At 60.1% G+C, this 12,290-nt stretch overlaps 1 protein-coding gene across 2 annotated transcripts; it reads left to right on the top strand.

The window, feature by feature from the left end:
* Positions 1–984: 984 nt before the first annotated feature.
* Positions 985–5,280, top strand: TMEM121 (transmembrane protein 121). Of its 2 annotated transcripts, none has more exons than XM_082618023.1 (2): positions 985–1,162; positions 3,805–5,280. In XM_082618023.1, the coding sequence occupies exon 2, from the start codon at positions 3,980–3,982 to the stop codon at positions 4,934–4,936; it is 957 nt and encodes a 318-aa protein (XP_082474149.1). In that variant the 5' UTR covers positions 985–1,162; positions 3,805–3,979; the 3' UTR covers positions 4,937–5,280. The 2 variants fall into 2 exon arrangements, with proteins under 2 accessions (XP_082474149.1, XP_082474148.1); XM_082618022.1 differs by lacking the exon at positions 985–1,162 and adding an exon at positions 1,541–1,628.
* Positions 5,281–12,290: the final 7,010 nt, after the last annotated feature.

A 12,290-nucleotide genomic window follows, 5' to 3' on the forward strand; every position in this document is an offset into this window, starting at 1 on the left:
AGGGGGATGGAGAGGCAAGAACTGGGTGCCGGGGTGGCGACGGGGTGTGTGGTGTTCAGAGCACTGACTCAGGCAAGCAGGACGGGGGTTAAAGATTGGGCCTTCCCAGCAGCCCTTAGGTGAGGTGGGGAGGGCAGAGGGAGAGAGGAGATGGGCAGGGTGGCCTGGGGGGCAGCCCCTCCCTGAGAGCGGAGGGTGGAGGGAGGGAGCAGGCCGTGTGGGCTGTGGTGTGGGCTCAGGGGGCCCTGGAGGTGCTTCTGGCCCTCCTCTGCCTGCTAGGGGGGTTGGGCCAGGTGGTTGCTGGTGGTGCCCGCTGGCCAGACGGAACCTGTGCTCCCTGGGCCTCCTCCCCTCCTCCCTCCATGCTGCAGGAAGTGGCCTTGCTAACCAGGCCTTTGTCCCTGGAGACCTCCTGGGGAAGGTAAACCATCCCTGGGTCTGGGGCCCCTCCCTGGCCACAGAGGCAGCTTTAGGGTCCTGACTACACTTCTTCCAGTGAGATCAAGTGTGTGAGTGGCTATGGGTGCTGGTATCCCCCAGTCAACCATCCTGAGGGCTCAGCCCAAGAGCATCTCAGCACCTCACATGTGCCTCTCATGGACCGCCCAGGGCGGCAGTCCTGCTATCCTCACTCCCTGCTGGCCCTGGTGCACCCCTGGCCGGCCCCCAGTGCTGATGGAGGGCGGCAGATCCCGTCACCTGCACAGACTCAGCCACCTGTGTGGAACCAGGCACATGCGGGGCCTCGGTGCAAGCTGACTAGGTGCGAGGCATCCGGGTTGTCCCTTCACCCTCTGACCTGGTCTCCTCCTGTCAGAGCCAGCAGGCAGGCAGCGGGTGCGGTCCCCTCCTCCATCCTGCGGTGGGCATGGCTGGCATGTTGGGGGCGGTGCTCAGTGAGGACAGGGTGGGGATTCCGAGGGGTGGGGGAGGAAGCCTGAGCCTCCAAACCCTGGCATGCTGCCTGGATGGCTGGAGAAGAGGATGAGGGCTGCCCAGTGGCCCTGCTCTCCGCCCTCAGATAAGAACCGGGAAGGCTGCAGAAACCCAGGATGCAGGGCTTCTCTGGGACGCGGCGCCGTGTCCCCAAACGAGGTCCCCGGGGGCCACCTGCAGATAGTCGGAGGGCAGCTCGGCCCCCACGTCGGGGCTAGCTCCGCGGGTAAGGCACAGAGTCCCGCAGGCCGCCTGTCGCAGGCGATCGGGGTCACCCTGGTGGACGGCCCGGGTACAGGCTGCCGTGGAATTTCAGGGCGTGAGCGGAACTGAGGCGCCCGCGGGGCGATTCTCCGGCTGTTGGGTGAGGACGGTGGAGAGGAGACTTCCCGGGCTTGCGCGTGGACCCTGGGGGCGTCAGGCTGCCCAGTGCCACAGGTTCCGGGGCCGTTGCTGCGCAGTGCCGTCGCCCTGGCAACCGGCGCTGCGGAGGGGGCGGGGTCGCGGGGACCCCCATCTCCGTCAGGCGGGCGCAGGCGGCTGGGAGCGCGGGGCGGGGCCGCAGGCCAGGGGCGGGGCGCGCGCGCGGGCTGGGGGCGCAGCTGAGCGCAGAAGAGCGCGGCCACGGCCCCGCGCACCTACGGGCTCCGCGGAGCCGGCCCCGGCGCGGCGCAGCATCTGGCCGGCGGCGGGTAAGTGAGGGCAGGGTGCGCGGGCTGGGGCTCCCGGTGAACCCCGACTCCCCGGCCGCAGGGGCGGCGGGATGCAGGGGCGGCGCTGCAGGGGTGAGGCCTGGCGGGGGAGCGGGCGGTGGGGTCAGAGGAGCGGAGACGCAGCTGCGGGGAGCGGCCCAACCCCTTCACCGCGCTCTGTCCGATCGGGCTGGGGCCGGGGGAGGGCGGCCCTTTTCTCTCCCCCTGCCACCGCTTGTGGGCACTGAGGGACGGTTGGGGCGGGAGGGCGTGTGAGGCGCCGGGGAGGAGGCGGCCAGTGAAGGGCCCGGAGGCTCCGGAGTCTGTGAGGTCCGGGCAGTGGGGCGTGCAGGGGGCACCGGGCCGGGCCCGGGCCGGCCAGGGCAGCGGGGCCAGCCCCCAGGGAGAGGCCCGGCAGGGTGTGGGGGAGGGGTGGCCAGGTCCTGGCGCTGGCTGCCTGGGGCAGGGGCCGGGGCTCCCTCTGTGACGGGGTCTGTCCCGGCATCCTCAGCCCTCCGCGCATGTTTGATGAGTGAGTGAGCCGTGGTACGGGTGGGGAAGAAGGGGTTAGCGGTGCAGCGGCTGTTTGGCTAGTTGGCCAAGGGCTGGGGTGAAGGAAATTCCCAGGCCGCTGCTGCCGCCACAGGAGGCCCAGGGGTGTGTGTGTGTGTGTGTGTGTGTGTGTGTGTGTGTGTGTGTGTGTGTGTGTGTGTGTGTGTGTGTGTGGCGGGGGGGCTTTGTGGGTCAAGCGTGTCCACCCAGTGGCGGCGGACACGGGGTGGGTGTGTGAGGGGGGAGCAGCAGCTCACGGAAGTGTGGAGGCGGGGGCATCATAGGCTGATAACCCTCCCGAGGCACCTACTACTACTCGACGCGGCCGAGCTCAGAGTGGTTGGGGGTCCTGGATGTAGCGGCAGGGACCCCTGGGAGGTGGGTGCTGGGTGGGGAAGCACTGCAGTGAGGGCAGGGGTGGAGGTGCCGACTTGGAAGGGGACCTCCCTCCCCAGGCAGTGGGGGCTGCGGTATCACCAGGGGCAGGCTGGGCACTGGCTCCACAGTCACACGTGACATTTAATTTTATGTCCTTGTCTAGACAGGGCAGTAAACAGAGCCCTGGGGCCAGGGGTGCTGTGGGAGGGACAGGAGGGATGGGGAGCCTGGCTGGGAGTGAGCCTGCAAGTGACTTTCGGGTGGGTGAGGGCGCAGGGCCTCCATCGTCCCCCAGGTGTGAACGGGCACAGGTGTGGGGACCCGCAGGCTGCGGCAGGACTCTGACCAGCACAGCCATGACAGCCAGTGCCAGGGGAGTGAGAGGGGTGCAGGGGGCCCTGGGACCCAAAGCAGGCCCAGGTGGGCGTTAGCGGAGGGCAGGCTTCCTGAGATTGCCCCCAAGGGCAGGGGGGAGGGAGTGGCAGGGGGACCACCCCTTCATGGTGAGCAGGGCGGCGTGGGTGAGCTGGCGCCAGGGCTGGGGGAATGTACACGGCAGGAGTCGCAGCCAGGGCAGTAGGGAGCCACGGTGGGAGCAGGGCAGAGACTGGTCCACATGCCCTGGGAACGGTGGACCGGAGGGGAGACTGAGTCTGCCGAGGCGGGGAGGGAAGATGCAGGGGCTGCGAGGCAGGGGTTGGGAGGCACGGAGAAGCTTTTGGGGTGGAATCCGCAGGCCTTGGATGACTCTCAGTCCTGGATCAGGAAACCTGTCCAGAGCTCCGGCTCCTCCGGCCTTCCCTGAGCGCGCAGAGCAGAGAGCGCAGGCCCGCCTTCCGCCCAGTGCGGCGCCGGGAGCGAGGACGCCCGAGCTCCCGCGGGAACGGCCACGGGACGGAACCCCGGGCCTGCGGCGCAGGCCGCCAGAGCCGGAGGGACGGCGGCGTGGGCCCAGCAGGGACAAACCTCCGGGTCTCCGGGGACGCGCGCGCGGCGGGGAGAAGCCACTTCCGTTCCATTTCCTCCCCGGCGGTGGCGGGAACGAGGTCTCGGGTCTCAGGTGGGGCTGCGGCGCCCCCTGGAGGCCCCGCTCTGGCTCGCGGCCTCCCGTGCGCACATCGGCGCGTGCGTGCGGCCGAGGCCCGGGGCCCCGAGTGGGGACAGCGCCCCTCGCGGGAAGCACGTCGCCGGGGTGGGAGAGGCCGCCCCCTCCGCATCCTGACTCTATCTGCTCTGATCTCCTCAGATTCTGAGCTCGCCAGCCGGGAGCAGCGGCGCCCTGGGGGCGGCTGGACAGGCCCCGCGCCATGCCCAAGGGCTGAGCGCCGCCGCCGCCGCCGCCGCCGCCGCCGCCGCCGCAGGGCCTCGTCTCGCCTAGCGTGGGGCTGCGCGCGCCCAGGTCGGGGCCCCGGCGGCCGACCATGGTGCTGCCGCCCCCGGACCGGCGCCACGTGTGCCTGACCACGCTGGTGATCATGGGCAGCATGGCGGTCATGGACGCGTACCTGGTGGAGCAGAACCAGGGACCGCGCAAGATCGGCGTGTGCATCATCGTGTTGGTGGGCGACGTGTGCTTCCTGCTGGTGCTGCGCTACGTGGCCGTGTGGGTAGGCGCCGAGGTGCGCACGGCCAAGCGCGGCTACGCCATGATCCTCTGGTTCCTGTACATCTTCGTGCTGGAGATCAAGCTCTACTTCATCTTCCAGAACTACAAGGCGGCGCGGCGCGGCGCGGCCGACCCGGTGGCGCGCAAGGCGCTGACGCTGCTGCTGTCGGTGTGCGTGCCCGGCCTCTTCCTGCTGCTCGTGGCGCTCGACCGCATGGAGTATGTGCGCACCTTCCGGAAGCGCGAGGACCTGCGCGGCCGCCTCTTCTGGGTGGCGCTGGACCTGCTGGACCTGTTGGACATGCAGGCCAACCTGTGGGAGCCGCCGCGTACTGGGCTGCCCCTCTGGGCCGAGGGCCTCACCTTCTTCTACTGCTACATGCTGCTGCTCGTGCTGCCGTGCGTGGCGCTCAGCGAGGTCAGCATGCAGGGCGAGCACATCGCGCCGCAGAAGATGATGCTCTACCCGGTGCTCAGCCTCGCCACCGTCAACGTGGTGGCCGTGCTGGCGCGCGCTGCCAACATGGCTGTCTTCCGCGACAGCCGCGTCTCGGCCATCTTCGTGGGCAAGAACGTGGTGGCGCTCGCCACCAAGGCCTGCACCTTCCTGGAGTACCGCCGCCAGGTGCGCGACTTCCCGCCACCCGCGCTGACTCTGGAGCTGCAGCCCCCAGCCCCCCAGCGCAACTCGGTGCCGCCGCACGCGCCGCTGCACGGCCAGCCGGGCCGCCCCCACGGGCCCTCGCCCACGCGAGACGCCCTGGACACGTGACAGGGGCCGTCCCGGGGCGCTGAGATGCGTGGCGGCAGGCGCGCGGTTTGCATGGGATGGGGTGGGGGCGGGCTCCCAATGGGGCTAGGTGCGGAGAGTGACCGAACCCGGGGGCGGGGGGACCCCCGGCCGCTTCTTCATCTCAGGAATCCTTCGGACCGCGGACCTCAGCCCCTGCTCGACCAGTCCGCCCAGCGTGGGCGCCGGTGCGTAAGGCCTGAGCCAGAGCGGGAAGGGCCCCACCTCCGCCTGCTGGGGTCCCTGGGTGGGGCCTCTGGCGCAGAGTTTGGGACTAAGGAGGCCTCTGTCATTTTAAAGACTCTTGTTTACAGTTTTGTATGGAACGTCGCACTGCTCTGCCTGTTTGATGCGTCCAGTCTCTTGATAGCTGCGGAGGGGCGCCTGAGGGGTGGGGTGTGAGCGAGTGACGCTGGGCGGCTGGGCCGGTCCACTTCTGTCCTGTCCTGGTCTCTCTGGGCAGTCAGACGGGGACGGCAGGGAGGACCCGTGGGAGAGTGGGTCTCAGGGGCCCTAGGGGCCCGCTCCCTCTCCCGACGGTCTCTTTTGGGTTCCTGCCTCTTCCCGGAGGAGCCCCTTGCTGGCCCTTGGGTCTCCGCCTAGCGATGGGGCCGTTGCTGTGGGGTTGTCTTGGCTGTGAGGTCCCGTGTCCCGGTGTCAGAGGCGGGAACTTGGCGCACTCCCAGGGCAGAGAAGACGGCTCTGGGCTCACGGAGCCCCAGGCTCACCCGTCCTCCTGGGCCTCAGCGCTGCTCCGCGCCTCCCACCTCTGCCTCCACTGGCCTCCGCGGCCCTGCAGCGCCAGGCACACTGGTCCTGACTTGGTTTAATGGGCCGTGTGCCCTGCCCCCCGACTTTGAGGACCTCCGAATGAGGCCCAGGCCGGCACCCACCGTTTTCATGACCGGGGCTGTTGTCTGGCTCGTGGCCCGAGGTGTCTGCCCTCTGGGTTTGCCTTGGGAACAAGATGGGGACGTCCCAGCCTGCCCTTCCCTGGCTTCCTGAGGTGGTCTGTGATGGCCGGAAGTGACAGCAGGGCCACCCAGCTGGTGCCCGTCCGTCATCCCCTCACTCAACAGCTCACAGCTCCTGTCATCGCAAAAACGCATCCAAATTCGGGAAGGAGAGGGCGGGGACTCCTTTCGGGCTTCCCCTGTTGGTAGGGAAGTCCCTCTCAGAAGCCCCCAGCGTGGGCCCCTCAGGGGCCCTGGGCCACAGCTGGTTCCATGATGGCCGTGTTCTGAGGGCTGGCCTCGGGGCTGGGGTACTTGCCTCGTTGGGTCTGGGGTCTGACAGCCCGGGATGCCAGCGGAAGACGAGGCCCCTGGGTTTGAGGCCGAGGACCTTGCCCTCTTCCCCGGAGTGAGGGCCTCCGCGTCCTCCTTCCTCCTCCTGGAATGGGGGCTCAGACGCACCTCACCTGCTGTGGTGGCACCAGGCAGAGTCTGCCCCTGCACGACGCAGCTCGGTCCCTCAAGACGAAAACACATTCGAACTCCTGACCCGTCTTCTTCCGTTCCAAAGCACGTTCACTTTTTCTGTAGGAAAATAGCTTCATCATAGTAAAAACCCAACTTGGCAAAATCGAACTCCCTCATATTAAGTAATAGCTAAACTTCACATCATCCGATTCATTTTGTCCAGTCATGCGGTGGAGACCCAGTTAGTGATAAGCCCAGAACAGAAGCCACCACCATCATCGCCCCTGTTAGGATGGCCGCCACGTCATCTGCTCTCTGGGGACCCTTTTGCTGATGGCCCAGGTGGAGGAGGGATGGGACACCGCAGTGTTGCACGGCCTCTCGTGGCTGAAGCGTGAGTGGCTTAATCTGGCAAAAACAAGGTAACTGCCAGTTCACCGGAGAAAGACCAAGGAAAAGACCCCTCAGTCAGAGCGTCTGAGGCTGGGCGCTGCCCGAGGGGTTCAGACTGGGGGTGGGAGCGCACGTGTGTCAGCTGGGTCAGCACGCAGGGCGCCCGGGGCAGACTTCTCCCAGGGAGACAGCTGGAGGTGGGGTCGCACCAGGGGGCTGAGAGCAGAATGGCAGCGGTTCGGAGCGGGTGTGTCGGTCCAGGTTCTGTGGAGAGACAGAGCCAGTGGGAGAGACACAGAACAGAAGAGACCCTTTATGAACGGTCGGCTCACGCGACCGTGGGGGCCGAGCGGGCCCATGACCTGCCAGCTGCGGGCTGGGGACCAGGAGGACGGCGCTGTCGTTCAGTCTGAGTCCGAAGGTCCACGAAGCAGGAGCACGGATGTCCGAGGGCAGTAGAAGGTGGACGTCCCAGCTCAGGCAGAGGCAAACCCACCTCCCGTCCCCGCTTCCCCCCTCCTCTCTCTAGGCCTCCAGGATTGGGTGAGGCCCACTGCACGGGGAAGGCCATCTGCTTACACCCTCAGTGACACACCCAGGAATAGTCTCACATGCTGCCTGGGCGTCCTGTGGCCCAGCCCGCTTGACACATCAAATTAAGCATCACAGGTGGGGACGGGGCTTGGACAGCCGAGGGGTGGGAGGAATGGCAGAGAGGGGGCTGGGAGGATGAGGAGGGAGGTCAAGACAGGTGAGGAAGATGCCTGCTGGGTTTGCGGGCAGGGCATTGACGTGGACGCCCAGTAGCTGCCCCGTGGCCACTCCTTCATGGTGACCAGACCGGAATTTGCTTGGGGGTCGCCCCGTGCCTATCAGCCCAGTGGTCAGCGTGGAATCGACTCCTTCCTCACTGGTGCTGGGTCACGGAAGAAGGCCTGCTGACCTGACTGTGGACTCGTCTATGTCCCCCCAGGGAGGCACAAAACTGGAGAGGAGGGTGATTAGATGACATGGATGTTCCTGTCACTCCCACGTGAGTCTGGAAGGTTGTCCAGGCTGCTGGTCCATCCCAGCCCACTGGGGACCCACGTCCCTCCTGTCTCCTGGCTCCTCTGTGAGTCCTGATGCTCCGTCCAGGTTCTCAGCTGAGGCACAGACAAGGCACTGAAGACCTCGAAAGGGGACGCTTGTAGGATCACTTTGCGTGGTTCTCAGAAGCTGGCACAAGACACCTGGCTCGCACCCCACTGTCCTGAATTTGGACATGTGGGTCCACAGGGAAAGGGTACTCGGGTGTCCAGACGAAATTCTTCTGCTGTGAAGGAACGGGGGCCACTTATATCTCCAAAAGAGCAGCACCTTTTAACTTTACTAGATTTTTCAGTATTTTTTTTCCCTCTAAAGCATCTGTCCTCACTTACGTTCTCACTAGCAGAATATGAGCGTTGCTGTTTCTCCACCCCTAACGCAGGTGGTAGTGTTAGTCTCGCCCATGTGATGGGGCTGGGATAGCGAGTTACCTTCACATTTCCTTGATTATTCACGAGGTTGATCATCTTCTCACATCTCCATGGAGCATTCGTGGTCCCTCTTCCGTGAATTTTGCATATTCTGTTTTTCTATTCGATTGTCTTTCTCTTATTAGTTCGGAGGCATCCTGTGTAGATTCTGGTCACAATCTTCTTTTTTTTTTTTTTCCTTCTTTTTTTGGCCACACTGTGTGGCATGTGGGATCTTCTCTGACCAGAGATCGAACCCTGGAAACGCAGAGTCTTAACCACTGGACTATCAGGGAAGACCCACAATCTTTTTTTTTAAATGGACAACAGTGCAGAGAATTGGGGAGATCATCACCTTTGGTTCATGATATGCTCCCTTCACTGGTCCACGCTGGGTGTCGTTATTTACACAGTCAGTTCTTTAATTTGTTGTTTTAAATCATGGAGGCACCTGCAAACCCACCACCCAAACCAAAGCTGGAATCTCGACAATGACTGCATTTCACCGAGGGCCCCCACCTGTCCCTGCCGCGTTCACGGGAGGCACCTTCACCCTGAGACCTGGGAGCGCCTTTCCTTTGTTTCCATTTTGTGCAGATTTATCAAATCGATATGTATTTCTGAATGCATATTTTGGTTTCAGTTGTTTTTAATGTTATGGAAAGGGTGTCATTCTATGTATATTCTTCGGAGATACGTTTCACTTCACGTTTTACTAAGATTCCTCCATACTTCCGCGTGTCTGGTAATTCATTCTGTGTGCCAGTGAAAGACCCTTATGTGAATGTTCCACGCTCTCCCGTCCCGTCCCCATCGATGGATATTTGGATTTTCCAGATTACTGCCACCGTGAGCTGTGCTCCTGTGACTGCTCCTGTCTCATACGTGCACAGGAGTTTCCCTGGGGTATGTACTCAGGAGTAAACGTGCTGGGACACAGGTAAGGGGCTGTAAGCCTTCTCCAGGTGATGCCACACGGTCTTCCAACGGGGCTGAGTCAAGTAAGCCCTGCAGCTTCTCCCACGCTTGGTGCTTTTGCATCCAGCGTGGCTGTTAACGTTTTCACATCAGCCCAATCCCTGCTTCTTTGTCTGTGATCTTTGCTTTTTCTCTGCAAGTTTATAGAGTCGGTCTTTTTTTTTTTTTTTTTCTCTGTGGTACACGGGCCTCTCACTGCTGTGGCCTCTCCCGTTGCGGAGCACAAGCTCCGGACGTGCAGGCTCAGCGGCCATGGCTCACGGGCCCAGCCGCTCCGCGGCATGTGGGATCCTCCCAGACCGGGGCACGAACCCGTGTCCCCTGCATCGGCAGGCAGACTCTCAACCACTGCGCCACCAGGGAAGCCCTAGAGTTGGTCTTTGATAGGCTTGAATCCCCTGCAACGTGTCCAATGTGGAGTCCTGCTTCTCACCCTCATCTTCCTAAGTCCTGGGAATCGAGGGGAGGTGTCAGGTTTGGGAAAGCCATTGCCACTAGTTCTGCCGGCTGAACCGTCTGTTGGTTTTGGGCGTAGGTGGTCTGCTGGAACCTCACAGGCAATTGTGTCACTCTCCTGTACTTGTGTCACTGTTGCCGTGCACATTTTCATGCTAAGTTGGTAACGGGTGCGGTCTTCTTGGTTCCTTTGTTACCGTGTTTCTCTTTATCACTACTCATCCTTTTTGACTTAGGTTCCATTCTGCCTGATAGAATTGTGCCACCAGCTTTGCTTTGGTTTGTGTTTTTATGGTGTATGTTTTCCCACCCTTTATTCTCAAACCCCCTGCTGTGGACCGAATGTCTGTGTCCCCGCTGCCCAAATCCACTTGTTGAAGCCCTGCCCCAGTGGGATGGTATTTGGAGGTGGGGCTGTTGGGAGTTGATTAAGGTTAGAAGAGGTCATGAGGGTGGGGTCCTATGATGGGATTAGTGCCCTGATAAGAGGGAGGGACCATGGCTCTCCCCACCACATGAGGACACAGCGGCATCTGCAAGCCAGGAAGAGGGTCCTCATCAGGACCTGGCCGCGCTGGCACCTTGATCTGGGACTTGAAGCCTCCAGGACTGGGAGACATAAATGTCTGCTGTTTGAAGCCCCCAGTCTGTGGTGCTTTGTTATAGTGACCCCGAGCTGACTAAGACACTCGGCACAGTTTTGTTTCAAAAGTGGACTTTGTTGTTTACATGCTGCTTGAAAAGACGAGCTTAATCCATATGCATTTACTGTGAATTCTGTTATATTTGGACCTCTTTCTACCATCTCATTTTATGTGTTTGTCATCTTTTTTTTTTTTTTTTTTTAAACCCTCTCCCCTCTCCATCCCCGGTCCTTTGGATCAGTCACATTTTCCACCATACTTTTTATCCTCTGGAGGTTTGGCAAGTAGAATTAAAAAAAAAAAATTCTTCTGTAATTCACCGTTGAATGTTTTTAAGGGTAAAACATTTTATTCACCGACTTTAAAATTGTGGTAAAATATACATAACATAAAATTGACCATTGCTAACCTTTTTAAGGTGGATGCCACTCTGCTCACGTGGCATTAAGTACACTCGTATGGTTGTGAGACCATCACCACCCTCCATCCCCAGAACTGTTCTCATCTCGTAAAACTGAAACTCTGTCCCCATTAAACAGTCCCTCCCCACCCCCTCCCCCAGCCCCGGGCCCCCACCATCCTTTCTATTTCTGTGAATTTGACTCTTCTAGGGAACTCGTATGAGTGAAATCACATGGGATTTGTCCTTCTGGGACTGGTTTGTTCCATTCAATGCCCTCCAGGCTCGTCCGCACTGAGGCCTGTGTCAGGATTGCCATCCTTTTGAAGGCTGAGTAATATTCCATCTTATTAATGGGCAGTGCACTATAGGATGTTCTGTGCACTTAACTTGAAAATTTTCTTTCTTTTTTAAAAAATATGTTATTGGAGTATAGTTGATTTACAATGTTGTGTTAGTTTCAGGTGTACAGCAAGGTGATTCAGATATATATATATATATATATATATATATATATATATATATATATATATCTCCATTCTTTTTCAGATTCTTTTCCCATCTAGGTTATTACAGAATATTGAGTAGAGTTCCCTGTGCTATACAGTAGGTCCTTATTAGTTATCTGTTTTATACAGAGGAGTGTGTATATGTCCATCCCAATCTCCTAATTTATCACTTCCCCCACGTTTCCCCTTTGGTAACAATAGTTTGATTTTGAGATCTGTGAGTCTGTTTCTGTTTTGTAAATAAGTTCATTTTTATTAGATTCTACATATAAGTGCTATCATTTGAAATTTCTGTTTCTCTGTCTGACTTACTTCACTCAGTATGATCATCTCCAGGTCCATCCATGTTGCTGCAAATGGCACTGTTTTGTTCTTTTTTTATGGCTGTGTGATACTCCATCATATGAACAGACTGAGCACTATTGAATGTTCTGTGCACTTAACTTGAACTTGTTCTAACAGGTTTACAGTAAGTGTCTCTGTCCTTCCCTGTGGAGCATCAAGATGTTAGCCTCTAATTCCCCTTGGACCCCTCTCCCCTCAACTAATTGTTGTCTAGACTTTCGGTTTACTTTTTTTTTTTTTTTTTTTTTTTCAGTATGCGGGCCTCTCACTGTTGTGGCCTCTCCCGCTGCGGAGCACAGGCTCCGGACACGCAGGCTCAGCAGCCATGGCTCACAGTCCCAGCCGCTCCGCGGCATGTGGGATCTTCCCAGACCGGGGCACGAACCCGTGTCCCCTGCATCGGCAGGCCGACTCTCAACCACTGCGCCACCAGGGAAGCTCTGGGTTTACTTTTAAAATGCAAAATGCCGTGTTCTTTCACTGTGAGTTGGTAATTAATTTTATCCACCGGGTCCACCTGGCCTCCCGAGGAAGAACGTTCTGAGGTTCCTCCCCGGGCTGCCAGCCATCCTGGGGCCACATCCCCATGCGGGCCGAGCCTCCTGTGCTGGAAAGAAGGCCCCTTCCTCACACTTCTCCTGCTGGAATGTGCGCGTGGTGGCAGGTTGGAGAGCCGTGGGGTCACCTGCAC

Source organism: Mesoplodon mirus, assembly GCF_964341445.2.
Source record: "Mesoplodon mirus genome assembly, chromosome: 4".
Classification (NCBI taxonomy): Eukaryota; Metazoa; Chordata; class Mammalia; order Artiodactyla; family Ziphiidae; genus Mesoplodon; species Mesoplodon mirus.